This window comes from Oncorhynchus mykiss, chromosome 1 (genome assembly GCF_013265735.2).
Source record: "Oncorhynchus mykiss isolate Arlee chromosome 1, USDA_OmykA_1.1, whole genome shotgun sequence".
In the NCBI taxonomy this organism is placed as follows: Eukaryota; Metazoa; Chordata; class Actinopteri; order Salmoniformes; family Salmonidae; genus Oncorhynchus; species Oncorhynchus mykiss.
This window is the reverse complement of record NC_048565.1, coordinates 30,628,691-30,649,524: the sequence shown is the minus strand read 5'-3', so window position 1 is coordinate 30,649,524 and position 20,834 is coordinate 30,628,691. Positions and strand designations below refer to the sequence as shown.

General features: G+C 41.5%; 1 protein-coding gene across 1 annotated transcript; it reads right to left on the bottom strand.

The window, feature by feature from the left end:
* Positions 1 to 478: 478 nt before the first annotated feature.
* Positions 479 to 4,795, bottom strand: gnrhr4 (gonadotropin releasing hormone receptor 4). Its single transcript, XM_021598349.2, has 3 exons — positions 3,998 to 4,795; positions 3,090 to 3,294; positions 479 to 2,893 (listed from the first exon to the last, which is right to left on the bottom strand). The coding sequence occupies exons 1-3, from the start codon at positions 4,547 to 4,549 to the stop codon at positions 2,376 to 2,378; spliced, it is 1,275 nt and encodes a 424-aa protein (XP_021454024.2). The 5' UTR covers positions 4,550 to 4,795; the 3' UTR covers positions 479 to 2,375.
* Between the last annotated feature and the right edge of the window lie 16,039 nt (positions 4,796 to 20,834).

The following is a 20,834-nucleotide window of genomic DNA, read 5'->3' as shown; positions in this document are numbered from 1 at the left end:
TGTCTGTTCTTTTGCCCATCTTAAATCATTTATTTTTATTTGGCCAGTCAGATATGGCTTTTTCTTTGCAACTCTGCCTAGATAGAAGAGCAGCATCCCGGAGTCACTTCAACGTGCCAATGGAAGACAGGAGTGATGGTTGCTGATAATTGGCCTCTGTAGATATCCATAAAAATAAATCTGCCGTTTCCAGCTACAGTAGTCATTTACAACATTAACAATGTCTACACTGTATTTCTGATCAATTTGATGTTATTTAAAAAAAAGTGTTTCTTTCAAAACAAGGAAATGTCTAAGTTACCCCAAACTTTTGAACGGTAGTGCATGTATGCATGCATGCATGTTTCATGGGGGGAGAAATCAATACTTTGAGTCCCAAATAAAATTGCGATATGTAACTAATCGACCCCCCCCCCAAGCTCACATACGATTGTGTTAATTACTTTCAATTAATTTAAGAATTGCTTAGTATGCATTAATACAATGAACAACTTTATTTAAATAATGTACACAAATACAAATATTGCAATCATGCACACAAATATAGCTATCCCCTTAACTTATTTCTTTGAACACAAGCTAACATTTAAGAGAAAAGCATACAACCGAATATTAGTTAACGAAGTGCGTCTTCGGGGGTTTTCTGCAACATGTTTGGGTCCCAGTAAATTCAACATTAAAGTACCTGTATCTGTTTGTCTTCTACTGTAACATGTACAGAATGTGACAATAAGTATAACACACACACACAATATATATATTTTAGAGACAAACCAACCAACCAATCACATTTTACAGTTTGGTTGTCTCCAGTTTGATGTCAATGCAATACACTATGCAGCGATTTCCCTGAGGCACTGGACATAACTTTCATAAGTAACATTACTAAAGAACCAAACAAAACTATACATATTTCTGTAAGGTAGATTCACACTTTGCTATACGGTTGGATTACAATATTTACTGCATCACAACATTCATTTGATCATAGAATTCACAAAAAGCTGTTATGTACAATGAACCACAAGTTGAGCATCTAGATGTCAGACTGATATTTCCTACATTTACAGTTTTGTTCCAAGTCCACACTGTCTAAAATGACTCGATCAACCCCAAAAATTTACTTCAACTGGTTACAAGTAAATGGGTTAGGTTCTCAATTGAAAAATGCTAGATTTGATGAAACTAAGCAATTCCAGTATCACATGCTCTTATGCCAGTTTCATTACATATGCTGGCAGTGTACAAGACTAAGTTTGAATAACGACTACAGTAGATTCAATGCCAACTGTTTTATTTGATTATTACCAAAACTATATTTCAAGTTTCAACCTATTTATTTCAACACTCAACTTACTGGTCCCCTTTGGTTAAAAGTAATAAATAACAAATACAAACTAATATTTCATGTAGCCTAAATACAGCCCATTTTTAATATTTTAAATTTGGAATTACATATCCACATTTCTTCAAACTGGGTTACAAGCAATTAAATACATTTCCTGTAAATAAATAAAAAAGCTTGTTCAAAACCTTTCCAACCATTCTTTACATAAAGACTCACATTTCGTAGCTACAATATTACCAACAAGCATTGTCTACCTTAACATATACAAATCTTACCAGGGTTTTCAGTATCACATGCTCTTAAGCAAGTATCATTACATATGCTGGCAGTGTACAAGTGACTAAAGTAGACCACATTAACTGGAATGACATTCACTCTCACAGGAGGGAAAAAAAAACAGCAACCTGAAAGTCACTTCCCAATAAGCCACGCCTCCAACTCTTCTGATCGGCTGCGGCTGCTACATTGCCCCCACCACTATTCAATGAGCATGCAGTGTTGAAAGCAATTTAGAAGCTTTCATTCAATTTAAAAAACGTAATTGATCTGTTCAAAAAAAAAATTCTCAGGCAGATTTGATAGAATAGGTTGAACAAACCAAAGCATAATTTTCAATCATTCCAATCAGTAAAAGCACTTCAGATGAACAACAGCATAGTCCCCACTTTTTACAGTGCATATATCATTTCTGCCTGCAAGGTGAAAGAGCAATTCATTTATAGGCTTCCTCCTTTGCACATCTTGAGGAAATTGGATATATTGTTTTTCCTGGTATACTTGGTCTGTACAGCTCTATTGAATGAAAAATGTTTTTCCAGGACAAGTCCAAAGACCACTCTACGGGAGTACTACTGTTTGAAGTAATATGCAGATAAGTGTCTTATGGCTTAAAGTGAAAATCATGTCTGGCTGAATGCAAATGTAAGCAAAATGTGCTTTCTTACAGCACAAAAGTATTCAAGTTATTCATTGTCAGCCAACAGATGAGGGTAAAACAATGTTCTTAAGTAGGATATATTCTAATCCCTCATATCATGCTTTCAAGATTGGCCGGACATGGGTCACCTCCACTGCTGTGAACTGTGAGGTAGTTGCTATAGCGGCAGGGTTTCTTGCCCTGTTCCTCCTCTGCCATCTGGCCAGTGTTGGTGGTCTGGCCTTGCTGGGTAAGCCGTGTCATGCGGAAGGAAGAGCACCTGAAGGAGCCGGTCAGGGTAGTGTTGTTCTCTGACTCACGGCTGAGCACGACTGCACTCTGACAGTAGCGCTTCAGGCCATGGCGGAAATGGATAGTGAACAGGCCGTAAGTTATTGGGTCCAAACAGGCATTGAAGAGGCCAAAAATAAAGAGCATATGAGTCAAAGAATGAGAGACCGTCTCATCCATATCATCTGGGAAGAACCAGTACCACAGTCCCAACAGGTAGTAAGGGGTCCAGCAGACGATGAAGGAAGTCACGATAACAATGCTCATTTTCAAAGTCCTCATCCGTGCTTTTGGAATGTTGTTGTGGGAGCGTCTGAGATGTATCTCCTTAGAAGACACTGAAACAAGGAAATAAACACTGTCTCCTAATCTCAACACCATATTTGTCAATATGTTTATATGACCTTTATCATCAATATGCAGTGCTCTTAGTAACCCCCTCATGAACAACTGTATACTACTACAACTAGAAATAACTACCATTACTGCCACAGGAATAGTACAATTGAGGGTAAAATATGTAATTTGACCTACTGTTTCCATGGGTCATACGACTGGATATCTCCACCAGGATCCGTGTGTAACAGACGATCATGATGATCAGCGGCAGCAGGAATAGACAGGCAAAGGTGAACATGTTATACGTGGTTTCCTGCCAGTGTTGGACAAAGCTCCCACGGGTAGTGCACTGGGTAAACTTTTCTGGAACTGTGATGGTCACGCTGTGGAATATCAGCATCTATGACAACAAAGGAAACGTTTGTTTTTAACAATAAAAAAGTACGGTCTTTAACCTTAAATCTATTGCTTGGCTTAAGTGATATACTGCACGAAATACTAGTGTTTCATGCAGCAGAAAATTTATCCTGTCTAGTCTGCAATGTGACTAATACCATGTTTAATTGCTAATTTCACTGAATTTGCACAAAAGGTGAAGAGGCAAGCGTTGAATGCTTGAAATTAATTGCAGGTAAGGGCTTCTTTCGGTGATTCCATTTCTCAAAGCCTATGTAGTTTAATGGGTTTCATTGCAGAGCCTCCAAATGTAAAATTACTGTCATAATCAGGAATCAGTAAATGATGGCCCTATTCACCAGTTTTCAATCACATTTAAAGATTAAACCATGGACAATATCGATTAACCGCAATACCTGTACTGAAATTCCCTTCAGGAAAGCGTTTGGTTTTCTTAGTGCTTCCCATTACTACATTTCTAATTGCTGTCAAAATCAAAACGTTCTATTCTTGGTAAGTGAATCTGACAATGTGCATTAAGTCAGTAATGTGCTATAATGCTGCTGCAGGGTTGTGTCATTTGATGTTTTACTTAAAACATTTAACATCACTGGGATATACCAGAAGTATAGTTGTATCCTTGTGGTGGTGTCTTAAGATTAGGCTGAGGAGATAAAACATGAAACCTCTCTTAACCAGAGCCTCACCTGGGGAACAGACAGAATCACACTCATCGCCCACGCCACAGACAACATGATTTTGCTTCTCTTCTTGGCCTCATTGATGGCTAGTGGGTTGAGGATAGCAGACTGGCGGTCCAAGCTAATGACCACTGTGACAAAAGCACAGGAGTACATGGCAACAAGTTTCATGAACATCAGTAGCCTACAGGCGACGTCTCCTGCCTGCCACTGAACTGTGATATTCCAGACAGCATCAACAGGCATGACGATGAAAGTCACCAGCAGGTCTGCCACAGTCAGATTAATTATTAATATCCTAACGTGGGACTTGCGCTTGCCGTTAGTATTGGCAGCCCAAAGCACAGCTAGGTTACAGACAGCTGACATGGCACACAGAGTAAAAGTAATGATCACTCGGACTTTGGCTGCTGTGGAGAAGGTGGGCAGCTGTAGTGAGTCTCTACTTGCACTCTTATTGCAGATGTGGGCGAGTGCTTCACAGCTGGCGTTCTGGGCTTGTTCCATCATTTGGTAAAACATCATGATCTCAGGTGACATTCTCAAGCTGTCATTCATATCCCACAGGAAAGGCAGTGACAATATCTTCTCTGGTTCTCCAGCAACGTGTTCATGTGAACACTGTGGTCACTCTGTAAGAATAAACGGTTGGAAAAGAAGGATGTTAAGAATGCAGTTTTTGCACTTGTTCACCCGCCCGCAATTGCTAATAACCCATCCACAACCGCCCGACTATGTGATGAAGTGAAAATCTGAGGCCAGCACCCAACCGTAACCCGTAAATATAGAAAATGCACAACAGTGGAGTGAGGTTTTTACAGGTCTTTTTTTTTTTTTTTTTTTTTTTTACATAGGCCTGTTTCCAAGTCAAAATGTACATTTGGTGTATTATTTTACTGTAAGAAAGGCTTAATTCTGCAGGAGTTAATATTATATATTAGGCCAGTAGTCACAGAAAAGGTTAGAGTCAAGATCAATTCTGAATCAAAATCAAAGCCGAGATTTATTTAAAAACATGACTTAAAACGTAAGGCTATGTAACATGAACCTATTAAAAACAGTTCTATAGCAATGAGGTTTGTGCAGTAGGCTATAGGCCCAATACATTATCACTGCATAATGACCATGCTTGAATTGCCCTGTCAATGTTGTTCTCAGACCATTTTGAAATTATACAACTAAAGAAAGTCATATTCCTTGATATTAAAAAAGACAAAAGCCGCTAACAATAACAATGCAAGCTTATCGAAACACTTTGCTACTCATTAATTTCAGCTACATTGCTGGTTGTAGCATGAGTGGAAGTACAGAGAATGTGCATTTTATGGCTTATAAATTAAAATAAAGTGTTGACAGTGCTGAATAACTTATCTTAGCTGCAGCTCATGGTTTTAAAAGCTTTGAAATCTCCCAGTATCAACTTTGCTGTGCGCTCGAGGCTTCTTTTTACAGTCTATGGCACAAGGAAACTGCAGATAAGGTAATCTGAGCTATATAGCCATACAACTCTCCTTCCGGGGCCTCTAACTGCTTTTAAATACAAGTTAAACTAAATGCATGCTCTTCAACCGATCGCTGCCCACACCTGCCCACCCGTCCAGCATCACTACGCTGTACGGTTCTGACTTAGAATATGTGAACAACTACCTAGGTGTCTGGTTAGACTAACCTTTCCTTCCAGACTCACATTAAGCATCTCAAATCCAAAATTAAATCTAGAATCAGCTTCTTATTTCGCAACAAAGCAGCCTTCACTCATGCTGCCAAACATACCCTCGTAAAACTGACCATCCTACCGATCCTAGACTTCGGTGATGTCATTTACAAAATAGCCTCCAACACTCTACTCAACAAATTGGATGCAGTCTATCACAGTGCCATCCGTTTTGTCATCAAATCCCCATATACTACCCACCACTGTGACCTGTACGCACTCGTTGGCTGGCCCTCGCTTCATACTTGTCGCCAAACCCACTGGCTCCAGGTCATCTACAAGTCTTTGCTAGGTAAAGCCCCGCCTTATCTCAGCTCACTGGTCACCAAAGCAGCACGCGCTCCGGCAGGTATATCTCACTGGTCACCTCCAAAGCCAATTCCTTCCTTGGCCGCCTTCCCTTCCAGTTCTCTGCTGCCAATGACTGGAACGAACTGCAAAAATCACTGAAGCTGGAGACACATATCTCCCTCACTAGCTTTAGCTTTAAGCACCAGCTGTCAGAGCAGCTCACAGATCATTGCACCTGTACATAGCCCATCTGTAAATAGCCAATCCATATACTGTATTTATTTATTTCTTGCTCCTTTGCACCGCAGTATCTCTACTTGCAAATTCATCTTCTGCACATCTACCATTCCAGTGTTTAATTGCTATATTGTAATTACTTCGCCACCATGGCCTATTTATTACCTTACCTCCCTTATCTTACCTCATTTGCACACACTGTATATGAACTTGTTCTACTGTATTATTGACTGTGTTTGTTTATTCCATGTGTAACTGTGTTGTTGTATGTGTCGAACTGCTTTGCTTTCTCTTGGCCAGGTCGCAGTTGTAAATGAGAACTTGTTCTCAACCACTAGCCTACCTGGTTAAATAAAGGGAAATAAAAATATGATTTCACCAGCGGTAGGCCTATATGTGCACTTGACTTGCTGTTTGGGCCTGCCGGGTAGGCGGAGTTCTACATTCAGACATGATTATGATTTAAAAAAAATGGGAACACTTTACATTCCCGGTGATAGGGCTGCTGAATCAAGTGCACCTTCCGCTAAAAGCGCGAAATGGATAAAAATATGTAATAATGAATGCAAGGCTTTATCGTTGTTTTTTACAGAAATGTTTGGTGATCGACTGGGAATGCCTTGGAGATTGACCGGTTGATGCCCCCTATTTTAGGCTGTGAGAGAGGTTATAGACCCCCAGTCAATGTAATTCAATTTACCTAATCTGAACTGTAGGCCTAAACTAAAGTTCCCTTGATGTGCCATTTTGAAGTCCTTGTCTTGGGGCTATCAAATTTCTATAGTGCCTCACAATCATCACACAACATAGCCGGCACTGCTATCATCCCCTTATCATTTCACCAAATATTTCCCAAACATTTGGCTATATACAGAGTACAAAACATTAAGGAAACCTGATCTTTCCATGACAGACTGCACAAGGTGAAAGATATGGTCCCTTATTGATGGTAATTTGTTTGTAAATTCTAAGTCAGCTTACATGAAGTGGAAGAGACAGGTTAAAGAAGGATCTTTTAGCCTCAAGAGTTGACATGTCAGGCTAGTGTCAAGAATTGCAACGCTGTTGGGTTTTTCATGCGCAACAGTTTCCCATGTGAATCAAGAATGGTCCACCACCCAAAGGACAACCAGCCAACTTGACACAACTGTGAGAAGCACTGGAATCAACACGGGCCAGCATTCCTGAGGAATGCTTGCGACACCTTGTAGAGTCCATACCTCAACTAATTGAGTCTGTTCCAAGGGCAAGGGGGGGTGCATCTCAATATTCGGAAGGTGTCCTTAATGTTTTGTACACTAGGTGTATATACACAGTGCATTCGAAAAGTATTCAGACCCTTTGACTTTTCACATTATTGCGTTACAGCCTTACTCTAAAATTGATACAATTATTTGTTCTCCTCAATCTACACCCAACACCCCATAATGACAAAGCGATAACTGAAATATCTTATTTACAAAAGTATTCAGACCCTTTGTTATGAGACTCAAAATTGAGCTCAGGTGCATCCAATATCCATTGATCATCCTTGAGATGTTTCTACAACTTGGAGTTCACCAGTTGTAAATTCAATTGACTGAACACAATTTGGAAAGGGACATACCTGTCTATATTAGGTCCCACAGTTGACAGCGCATGTCAGTGCAAGAACCAAGCCATGAGGTCGAAGGAATTGTCCGTAGAGCTCCGAGACAGGATTGTTTCGAGGCAGAGATCTGAGGAAGGGTACCAAAACATTTCTGCAGCATTGAAGGTCCAAGAACAGTGGCCTCCATCATTCTGAAATGGAAGACATTTGGAACCACCAAGACTCTCCCTAAAGCTGGCCGTCCTGCCAAACTGTAAAATCGGGAGAGAAGGACCATGAGGTGATCAGGAACCTGATGGTCACTCCGACAGAGCTCCAGTTCCTGTGGAGATGGGAGAACCTTCCAGAAGGACAACCATCTCTGCAGCACTCCATCAATCAGGCCTTTATGGTAGAGTGGCCAGATGGAAGCCACTCAGTAAAAAGCACATAGCAGCTCACTTGGAGTTTGCCAAAAGGCAAACGTAACAAGATTCTCTAGTCTGATGAAACCAAAATTGAACTATTTTGCCTGAATGCCAAGCGCCACACCTGGAAGACCCTGGTACCATCCCTATGGTGAACCATGGTGGTGGCATCATCATGCTGTGGTGATGTTTTTTGGCGGCAGGGACTGGGAAACTAGTCAGGATCGAGGGAAAGATGAACGGAGCAAAGTACAGAGAGATCCTTGATGAAAACCTGCTCCAGAGTGCTCAGGACCTCCGACTGGGGCGAAGGTTCACCTTCCAACAGGACAACAACTAAGCACACAACCAAGACAACGGGGCGGCAGGTAGCCTAGTGGAGCATTAGAGCATTGGCCAGTAACCGAAAAGTTGCTGGATCGAATCCCCGAGCAGCCAAGGTCAAATCTGTCATTCTGCCGCTGAGCAAGGCGCCGAAATGTGGATGTCAGTTAAGGTAGCCCCTGCACCGCTCTGATTCAGAGGGGTTGGGTTAAATGCTGAAGACACACTTCAGTTGTACAACTGACTAGGTATCCCCCTTTCCCCAATGCTGGAGTGGCTTCGGGACAAGTCTTCAAATGCTCGCATTCGATGGTCACTGGCACACTGGAGAAGTGTCCTCTTCCCGGCTGAATCCCAGGTTTCAACTGTACCGGGCTGATGTCAACATTGTGAAAAGAGTGCCAGATGGTGGCGGTGGGGTTACAGTATGGGCAGGCATAAGCTACGGACAACAAACAGAATTTCATTTTATTGATGTCAATTTGAACGCACAGAGATATAACGAGATCCTGAGGTCATTGATCCACCGCCTCATGTTTCAGCATGATAATGCACAGCCCAATGTCGCAAGGATCTGTACACAATTCCTGTAAGCTGAAAAAGTCCCAGTTCTTCCATGGCCTGCATACTCACTAGACATGTCACCCATTGAGCATGTTTGAGATGCTGCCGTACACATTGATCAAGAGCGTGTTCCGGTTTCCGCCAATAGCCAGCAACTTTGCACAGCCATTGAAGAGTGGGACAACATTCCACAACCAACAGCCTGATCATCCCTATTTGAAGGAAATGTGACATGTTGCATGAGGCAAATGGTGGTCACACCAGATAGACTGGTTCTCTGATCCACGGCCCTACCTTTTAAGGTATCTGCAATCAACTCGTGAAATCCATAGATTAGGCCCAAATTAATTAATTTCAATTAACTGATTTCCTTATATGAACTGTAACTCAGTAAAATCTCTGAAATTGTTGAATGTTGTGTTTATATTTTTTCAGTGTATACACAGTGTCTTCAAAGTTCACACCCCTTGACATTCTCCAGATGTTGTCTTAAAAATTGATTAAATTGAGGGGTTTTTCACTGGTTTATACACAACACACCATAATGTCAAAATATAATTATGTTTTTTGAAATTCTGACAAATTAATAAAATAAAAACTGAAATGTATTGCGTCAATAAGTATTCAATCTCTTTATAAGCATCAATAAATTCAGTAGTAAAAATGTCACAACATGTTTCATGGAATTTTGAATGATTACCTAATTTCTTTACCCCACACATGCAAGGTCCTGCAGTTGAGCAATGAATATCTAACACAGATTCAACCAAAGAGGTTCTCTGGTTTCCATTGCGTCGCATAGAAGGGCCCTATTGGTACATGGGTAAAAATAAAAAAGCAAACACTGACTTTGACACATTTTTATTTTACCAGGCAAGTCAGTTAAGAACAAATTCTTATTTTCAATGACGGCCTGGGAACAGTGGGTTAACTGCCTGTTCAGGGGCAGAACGACAGATTTGTACCTTGTCAGCTCGGGGGTTTGAACTCGCAACCTTCCGGTTACTAGTCGCTCTACGCTCTAACCACTAGGCTACCCTGCCGCCCCAATGACCAATTCTATGTGCTTGTTGAACATTTCATTCCAAAAACATGGGCATTAATATGGAGTTGGTACCTCCTTAGCTACTATAACAACCTCCACTCTTCTGGGAAGGCTTTCCAGTAGATTGTGGTACGTTGCTGCGGGAACTTGCTTCCATTCAGCCACAAGAGCATTAGTGATTTTGGGCACTGATCTTGGACGAGTAGGCCAGGCTCGCAGTCGGCGTTCCAAATCATCCCAAAGGTGTTCAATGTGGTTGAGTTCAGGGCTCTCTGCAGGCCAGTCACGTTCTTCCACACCGATCTCGACAAACCATTTGTGACTCATTTCAGGAAACTAGGCATATGTTGCTCGTCACTAATTCACAGGAGAGCCATTTGAACATAGTTTTTTTTTTGTGCCAGAAATACAATCTGGAACGGGTGAACTTTCATGTGCCTTAATAACAAACTTGTATGCCGTCTGTAAATACAAATAAAATTGTTACAATTACAAGCCTTGTTGGTTTAGCCACAGAAAAAGACGGTCAATCATAGTGGGAAGTGGGAAGGCTCCTAAAATAATGACATGCCAAGAGATAGGTTTGGATTGGACTGCTTCTGTCTATAACATGAGCTGGTCAGTATATGTAGGCAATCCTTTCTAACACTGCTTTTTAAAAACATATCACATAGTAGAACTGCAAAGGTGTTGCTCTCCACTTTCTGTAGGACTTAGTTCTGAAATCAGTGGAAAGCACAGTGGAATTAGAGTATGACAGCTGAGGAGATTCTGGCATTTGATTGCAAATTTGCAGACAGAGTCCAAAAGAGAACACACAGAAGGCTGTTGTATAAAACACCTGTCTCTGAACTACATCTTCAAAGTAAGGCAACCATGGCATCGGTGACAGAGGGAGATGAATCCATCCATGTATATGGGTAAAATAGTCTAGCTAGCTGCATTTAGAAGATATTACACATTTCTAATTTTGTCAAAAAGTTGTTTTCATTTCAAGTTACAGTGTACTGTTAGCTAGCTAACATCAGCTGGCTGGCTCGCTAGCTAACGTGACATGTATGATATGTGCAGTGATATTATTCGAAACTCAGAGCCATTTGCGTTGATAGCTGTAGCCTAATTTTAGCTAGCTAACATAACATTGGTTATTTACCTGCAGATTCATTCTGGGTGTCACGAACTGGCTCGAAGTTTGTAACAAAAAGGGAGACAATGTGGAGATAAATATATTTTGTTATTCTGAAGAAAACTAAATACAATTAACAATGGTGTGTGTAGTCAGTAATCAGAAGTGTAAGTGAGTGTTTGCATGCATAAATGTGATAATGAGGGGGGTTGAAAGGTGTCAAAGCAAACAAACGGCCACAACCAAAATCTATCAGTGTCTGCATGGAGAGTCTCCCAAATGAAATGGGGAAGAGGTGTATTTATCCCGGGACACACCCGAGCCCAGGTGTGTCCCATTTCGCTGACGACCCTCCCGGCTCCGCCCACCGACATCCTATTAAAGAAAACAAGAGCAAAGAGACAGAATACGGCAGACAGAGTGGGAGGGTCGTCACACTGGGTAGTAAAGTTATGAGCTGGGATTATGGTTCATTGTTTAACTAGCTAGCTAAAAAATGACTCCACTATGCAAGTAACCATTTCAATAGATTGTTCATGATGTCACTGCGACAACTTCTGGCTATCTACTCTAATTTCAGAGCACTCGTCTGAGTGTGTCAGAGCGCAGAACAACTGACAAATTTGCGAACACTCAACACCCGTTGACTATGGCCAGTGTGAGGAAACTTTGGCAAAAAAAAAATCATAATTCAATTGTTGCCAGCAGCACAAATGCAGTCCCCAATGCTCTGTAGAATATAACAGCCTAACCAGCTCTACATGGCTGAGTAAAATTGTCAGAGTGAGCTGTTCTCTCATTTGTGTCTGGAAGTAACTAGCAAGCTAGCCAACATTAGCCAGTTAGCTTGGGTCCTTGACTACCGCTGTTAGGGTCAGAATGCTCAGATGCCCTACTCCTCAGCCAGAGCATCTTGTGTGTGCTCAGAATGCTCCGAGAGTGAAACACCCTGAATTTACGAATGGACAATCTGACAACACAGTTTACGGACGCTCAGAGCATACGCTGGCACTCCACATTGAATTTACGAACACACCTGCAGTATAAACCAGCCGTTAGTCTTGAAATCTTTGGTTGTTTAGTACATGGCCTCACATGCGAATCCTTCAAGAGCTGGGTGGGGCTAAAACGTATGAGGGTGTGAACAACACTGAATGGGTGTAGACAAAGAGCTCTCCATTAGGTATACCAAAACATTCAAGGGCCATTTTCTCAAAAGTGAGGTTACAAGTTTATCAACTTTCAAAGAAGAATTACTTAACTATTGTTCCTCAACTGTTGTGTATGATACACTTTTCTAGCTCTATACTTTCATCCAATGTAAAAAAAAAAAAACTATTTCTAATTTTTGCTACATAAGACCGAATTGAGCCGGTTGACCACATTTCTGTATGGACCTCACTCTGTGCACGGGGGCATTGTCATGCTGAAACAAGAAAGGGCTTTCCCCAAACTGTTGCCACAAAGTTGAAGCACAGCAACGTCTGAATGTCATTGTATGCTGTAGCGTTAAGACTTACTTCACTGCAACTAAGGGGCCTAGCCAGAACCATGAAAAATAGCCCCAGACCATCATTCCTCCTCCACCAAATGTTATAGTTAACTGAGGTAACTGAGCTAAACGACTACCGCCCCGTAGCACTCACTTCCGTCATCATGAAGTGCTTTGAGAGACTAGTCAAGGACCATATCACCTCCACCCTACGTGACACCCTAGACCCACTCCAATTTGCTTACCGCCCAAATAGGTCCACAGACGATGCAATCTCAACCACACTGCACACTGCCCTAACCCATCTGGACAAGAGGAATACCTATGTGAGAATGCTGTTCATCGACTACAGCTCGGCATTCAACATCATAGTACCCTCCAAGCTCGTCATCAAGCTCGAGACCCTGGGTCTCGACCCCGCCCTGTGCAACTGGGTACTGGACTTCCTGACGGGCCGCCCCCAGGTGGTGAGGGTAGGCAACAACATCTCCTCCCCGCTGATCCTCAACACTGGGGCCCCACAAGGGTGCGTTCTGAGCCCTCTCCTGTACTCCCTGTTCACCCACGACTGCGTGGCCACGCACGCCTCCAACTCAATCATCAAGTTTGCGGACGACGCAACAGTGGTAGGCTTGATTACCAACAACGACGAGACGGCCTACAGGGAGGAGGTGAGGGCCCTCGGAGTGTGGTGTCAGGAAAATAACCTCACACTCAACGTCAACAAAACTAAGGAGATGATTGTGGACTTCAGGAAACAGCAGAGGGAACACCCCCCTATCCACATCGATGGAACAGTAGTGGAGAGGGTAGCAAGTTTTAAGTTCCTCGGCATACACATCACAGACAAACTGAATTGGTCCACTCACACAGACAGCATTGTGAAGAAGGCGCAGCAGCGCCTCTTCAACCTCAGGAGGCTGGAGAAATTCGGCTTGTCACCAAAAGCACTCAAACTTCTACAGATGCACAATCGAGAGCATCCTGTCGGGCTGTATCACCGCCTGGTACGGCAACTGCTCCGCCCTCAACCGTAAGGCTCTCCAGAGGGTAGTGAGTTCTGCACAACGCATCACCGGGGGCAAACTACCTGCCCTCCAGGACACCTACACCACCCGATGTCACAGGAAGGCCATAAAGATCATCAAGGACATCAACCACCCGAGCCACTGCCTGTTCACCCCGCTATCATCCAGAAGGCGAGGTCAGTACAGGTGCATCAAAGCTGGGACCGAGAGACTGAAAAACAGCTTCTATCTCAAGGCCATCAGACTGTTAAACAGCCACCACTAACATTGAGTGGCTGCTGCCAACACACTGACTCAACTCCAGCCACTTTAATAATGGGAATTGATGGGAAATGTAAATATATCACTAGCCACTTTAAAACAATGCTACCTTATATAATGTTACTTACCCTACATTATTCATCTCATATGCATACGCATATACTGTACTCTATATCATCAACTGTATTCTTATGTAATACATGTATCACTAGCCACTTTAACTATGCCACTTTGTTTACATACTCATCTCATATGTATATACTGTACTCGATACCATCTACTGTATCTTGCCTATGCTGCTCTGTACCATCACTCATTCATATATCTTATGTACATATTCGTTATCCCCTTACACTGTGTACAAGACAGTAGTTTTGGAATTGTTAGTTAGATTACTTGTTAATATTGCATTGTCGGAACTAGAAGCACAAGCATTTCGCTACACTCGCATTAACATCTGCTAACCATGTGTATGTGACAAATAAAATTTGATTTGATTTAGTTAGCACTATGCAGTCGGGCAGGTAGCATTGTCCTTTCATCCACCATACCCAGATTCGTCCTTTGGACTGCCAGATGGGGAGTTTTTCAGGATAAAAAAAAAGGGAAAAAAAGGAATGGAGCTAAGCAAAGGCTAAATCCTAGAGGAAAACCTGGTTCCGTCTGCTGTCAGCAGGACAATAACCTAAAACACAAGGCCAAATCTACACCGGAGTTAAGAGTTTTGACTTTAATCTACGGCAAGACCTGAAAATGGTTGTCCAGCAATGATCAACAACCAATTCGACGGAGCTTGAAGAATTTGAAAAGAATTACAACAAAAAAAAATGGGCAAATGTTGCACAATCCAGGTGTGGAAAGCTCTTAGGGACTTACCCAGAAATATTCACAGCTGTAATTGCTGCCATAAGTGATTCTATTGACTCAGGGGTGTGAATACTTAAAGGAGATATTCCTGTACTCCATTTTCAATACATTTGCAAAAATGTAAAAAATGTAAAAAAAAAAAAAAAAAAAGTGTCTTCACTTTGTCATTTTGGGGTATTCAAAATAAAAACGTAAATTTGTCACATAAAACAAGTGCAGACTTTGCCATGAAATGCTTACTTACAAGCCCGTAACCAACAATGCAGTTCAAGAAGGAGAAAATATTCAACAAGTAGACAAAAATAAAAAGTATAATAAAAAGTAACACAATAAGAATAACGAGGCTATATACAGGGGGCAACGGTACCGAGTCAGGCTAGTTGAGGTAATCTGTACATGTAGGTGGGGGCGAAGTGACTATGCACAGGTAACAAACAACAGCAGTGTACAAAAGGGACAAGGGGGGTGGTGTCAATGTAAATTGCCCAGTGGCAATTTTTATGAATTGTTCAGCAGGCTTGGGGATAGAAGCTGTTGGAGTCTTTTGGTCCTAGGCTTGGCGCACTGGTACCTCTTGCCGTGTGATAGCAGAGAAAACAGTCTATATCTTGGGTGGCTGGAGTCTGATAATTGTATGGGCTTTCCTCTAACACCGCCTATTATATAGGTCCTGGATGGCAGGAAGCTTGGCCCCAGTGATGTACTGGGCCATTCGCACTAGCCTCTGTAGTGCCTTACGGTCAGAAGCCAAGCAGTTGCCATACCAGGTGGTGATGCAACCGGTCAGGATGCTCTCGATGGTGCAGCTGTAGAACCTTTTGAGGATCTGTGGACCCAGGAAACTTTTTTCTCGCTCCTGAGGTGGAAAAGGTTTTGTCGTGCCCTCTTCACGACCGATTATGCCATCTGTGGATCTGTTAGGGCAGTATGCGAATTGGAGTGGGTCTACGGTGTCCGGGAGGATGCTGTTGATGTGAGCCATGACCAGCCTTTCAAAGCACTTCATGGCTACCGATGTGAGTGTCACGGGCAGTAATCATGTAGGCAGGTTAACTTCACTTCCTTGGGCACAGGGACTATGGTGGTCTGCTTGAAACATGTAGGTATTACAGAGTCAGTCATGGGGTTGAAAATGTCAGTGAAGACACTTGACATTTGGTCCGCACATGCTTTGAGTACACATCCTGATAATCCGTCTGGCCCAGCTGCTTTGTGAATGTTGACCTGTTTAAAAGGTTTTGTTTACGTCGGCTACTGAGAACATTATCACAGTCATCCAGAATAGCGGGTGCTCTTGTACATGCTTCAGTGTTGCTTGCCTCGACGCGAGTACAAAACGTCATTTAGCTAGTCTGGTAGGCTCGTGTCACTAGGTAGCTCCTGTCTGGGTTTCCCTTTGTAGTTAGTAATAGTTTTCAAGCCCTGCCACATCTGACAAGCGTCAGAGTAGCAGGATTCAATCTTAATCCTGTATTTAAGCTTTGCTTGTTTGATGTTTCATCTGAGGGCATAGCAGGATTTCTTATAAGCGTCCTGATTAGTCTCCTGCTCCTTGACAGTGGCAGCTCTAGCCTTTAGTTCAATGCAGATGTTGCCTGTAATCCACGGCTTCTGGTTGGGATATGTACGTACAATCACTGCTGGTACGACGTCGTCAATGCGCTTATTGATGAAGCCGATGAGGTAGTGTATTCCTCAGTGCCATTGGATGAATCCCAGAACATATTCCAGTCTGTGCTAGTTAAACAGTCCTGTAGTGTAGCATCCGTGTGATTTGACCACTTCCGTATTATGGGAGTGACTGGTACTTCCTGCTTTAGTTTTTGCTTGTAAGCAGGAATCAGGAGGATAGAATTATGGTCAGAATTGCCAAATGGAGGGCGGGAGAGAGTTTTGTATACATCTCTGTGCGTGGAGTAAAGGTGGTCTAGGATTTATGTTTCCCTGGTTGCACGTCACATGCTGGTAAAGGTTTGGCAAAACTGATTTCAGTTTGCAATAAATTCCCCGGCCACTAGGAGCACCACTTCTGGGTGTGCATTTTCTTCTTTGCTTATGGCCTTATAGAGTTGATTGAGAGCGGTCTTAGTGCCAGTTTCGCTTTTGTGGTGATAAATAAGACGAAAAATACAGATGAGAACTCTTGGTAGATAGTGTGGTCTACAGCTTATCATAAGGTACTCTACCTCAGGTGAGAAATACCTCAAGACTTCTTTATTATTATTATTTTTATTTATTTTACCTTTATTTAACTAGGCAAGTCAGTTAAGAACAAATTCTTATTTTCAATGACGGCCTAGGAACAGGGGCAGAACGACAGATTTGTACCTTGTCAGCTCGGGGATTTGAACTTGCAACCTTCCGGTTACTAGTCCAACACTCTAACCACTAGGCTACCCTGCCGCCCCGATTAGACATCGTGCACCAGCTGTTATTTACAAAAATACACAACCCCCCACCTCTAGTCTTACCAGAGGTAGCGTCTGTTCTGCCGGTGCATGGAAAATCCACGTCTCTGTGAAACACAAGATATTACCATTTTTAAATGTCCCGTTGGTAGGATAATCTTAATCGTAGGTCATTTTACTTTCCAGTGACTGCACATTATCAAGAAGAATGGAAGGCATTGGGAGTTTACTCGCACGCCTCTGGATTCTCAGAAGGTGGCCTGATCTGCAGCCTCTTTTACTGCGTTTTTTATTCACGCAAAAGGCGTGGGCCTGTTCCAGTGAAAGCAGGATATCCTTCTTGTCGGACTCGTTAATGGAAAAGGTTTCTTCCAGTTCGCGTTGGGTAATCGCTTTTCTGATGTCCAGAATTTATTTTTGTTCATAGAGACTGTAGCAGCAACATTATGGACACAGTAAGTTAAAATAAGTTAGACAAAACACAAAAAAAGAAAAAGCACAATTGTTTGGGAGAATGTAAAATGTCAGCCATGTTCTTAGGCGCCATCTTCAAGATTGTGTGTAGATGGGTGAGAAAATATATTTAATACATTTTGAATTCAGAACAACCTCAATTTGTCGGGGTATGGACTCTACAAGGTGTCGAAAGCGTTCCACAGGGATTTTGGCTCGTGTTGACACCAATGCATACCACAGTTGTATGAAGTTGGCTGGATGTCCTTTGGGTGGTGGACCATTCTTGATACAGACGGGAAACTTGTGTGAAAAACAGCAGCGTTGCATTTCTTGACAAACGTGCGCCTGGCACCTATTGCCACACCCTGTTCAAATATTGTCTTGCCCATTCACTCTCTGAACGGCACACACACAATCCATGTCTCAATTGTCTCAAGATTAAAAAATACTTATTTAATCTGTCTCCTCCCCTTCCTCTACACTGATTGAGTTGGATTTAACAATTCACATCAATAATGGATCATAGCTTTCTGGAATAACCTAGTCAGTCTATGTAATGAAAAGAGCACATGTCCTTAATGTTTTGTACTGGACTGGAAGCTATTGAAAATTAGATCTGTACGTAATTAAATAACCAAATTGGTAATAGGACAAATATTTGTAGGAAATCAAAAGGGAAGAATTCAAAAAAAATAAAAAATGGTGTACTTTTGATAAGAGAGGTGAAGAAACACACCACCCTTGTCTATAGATCTGTAGCTCATGGATAGGAAGGTATTGAAAATTAGACATATCACAAGAAATATGGATATTTAAAAAATATATAATACTTTTTTTTTTTAAATCAGGGAAGTGGTGAACTGGAATTCAAATTAATGTAGCATGGATGGGGTGGGTCAATGACTTCACATCTCTATTTTACCTGGATAGGAAGCTTTTGAAAACTCCAATTGTAAATTGGTAAAAAAAAATAGCACCTAGAGATGTGCATCTTTCCCTTTCAAAATGATTCGGGCTCCAACACGATACGTTTTAGTTTGAAATGATTTGGTTTGATTAGATGTATATGAAATAGATGCAATATGATGCATTCATTGCATGAACACGTTAACTTTCCATTCTAAATTACAATCTGCTGCTGCGCCTCTGACCTGACTTCTATGTGCATAAATTATATGTAGGCACCAGAGCTGAGCCATAAAATAAACTGGTCATCTACCACCCAACTATCAGTTTTGGGGGGGGGAGGGGGGGAGTGTTTGCTTTTTGCAGATTAAAAGTGTTAGAGCTAGTAGCTAATGTATAAATATTTATTTTTTAAAAATGTGCTATGACATAACCAATGAATATATACTGTAGAACAACTTTGGATTTCACCCGTCTCATAACCGTAACGGTTTAGACCATTTGGAAGTTGACTCAGTGAGCTTCTCTTCTTCAACCATGCAGCGCAGGTAGCATGTAAGTGGCTGTCCTCATTATGAAATTATTAACTTTACACTGTATATCTAAAAAATGACCATATAAAGAACATGTTTGGACACCTACTCATTCAAGGGTTCTTTATTTTCCTATTTTGTACATTTTAGAATAGTGAAGACATCAAAATGACTAAATAACACATACATACATCATGCAGTAACCAGAAAAAGTGTTAAACAAATCAAAATATATTTTATATTTGAGATTCTTCAAATAGCCACCCTTTGCCTTGACAGCTTCGCATTCCCTAAACCAGCAGTCTTCTCCAAATAGCCCTTTTATGACCACATCAGCTCAAATAAGCAAAGCGAATCAGTCCATTACCTTAACTTCTCTAGGGTAGGGGGCAGCATTCGGAATTTTGGATGAAAAGCATGCCCAAATTTAAACGGCCTGCTACTTGGGCCCAGAAGATATGATATGCATATACTGGTAGATTTGGATAGAAAACACTCTAAAGTATCCAAAACTGTTAAAATAGTGTCTGAGTATAACAGAACTGATTTGGGAGGCGAAAACCTGAGAAAAATCCAGTAGTAGTTTCTTTTTTGGTTTTGTAGTTTTCTATTTAATGCCATTACAGTATCCATTGACTTAGGACTCAAATTGCCATTCCTATGCCTTCCACTAGATGTAAACAGTCTTTAGAAATGGTTTCAGGCTTGTATTCTGATAAATAGGGGGGGTAAGACCAGGCTGAATGAGTGGACCCTGCCGTGTCACAGAAATCTTTCATGCGCAATCCCGAGAGAGTGCATTTCTTGTTTACCTTTTATATTGACAACGTTATTGTCCGGTTGAAATATTATAGATCATTTAGGCTAAAAACAACCTGAGGATTGAATATAAACACTGTTTGACATGTTTCTATTAACTTTACGGATACAATTTGGATTTTTTGTCTGCTTGTTTTGACTGCGTTTGAGCCTGTGGATTACTGAACAAAACGGAGGTTTTGGGATATAAAGAGACTTTATTGAACAAAAGGAACATTTAGAGTAAATTAATGTCTTCTGAGTGCACCATATGAAGATCAAAGGTAAGGGATTAATTTTCTCTCTATTTCTGAGTTTTGTAACTCTTCTGCTTGGCTGGTTACTGTTGGTAATGATTTGTCTACTGGGCTATGTTCTCAAATAATCGTAAGGTATGCTTTCGACGTAAAGCATTTTAAAAATCTGACACCGTGGTTGGATTCACAAGAAGTTCATCTTTAAACCTATGTGAAATGTTTTGTTTTCTGAATTTTTATGAGTATTTCTGCATTTGAATTTGGCGCTCTGCACTCTCACTGGATGTTGGCCTGCGCCCCACATACCATAGAGAGGTTAACTACACATGGTTGATGATATTACCAGTTTATCTAGCGTGTCCTGCGTTGCATATAATCGATGCAACGCAGGGGGATGATTTATCAAAAGAGCATTTGCGAAAAAAGCACAATCGTTGCACAACTGTACCTAACCATAAACACCAATGACTTTCTTAAAATCAATACACAGAAGTTGTGCTGCCATCCTGTTAGAAGGTAACAGATTATTTTATTACAA

Bases quoted from the DNA above. Each gene is read 5' to 3' on its own strand.
- gnrhr4 (XM_021598349.2), bottom strand. From the start codon at position 4,549: ATGAATGACAGCTTGAGAATGTCACCTGAGATCATGATGTTTTACCAA. The intron at 3,295-3,997 runs GTGAGGCTCTGG...TTGTTGTCATAG, and splicing joins TGATTCTGTCTGTTCCCCAG to ATGCTGATATTCCACAGCGT. The intron at 2,894-3,089 runs GTAGGTCAAATT...TCCTTGTTTCAG, and splicing joins TCGTATGACCCATGGAAACA to TGTCTTCTAAGGAGATACAT.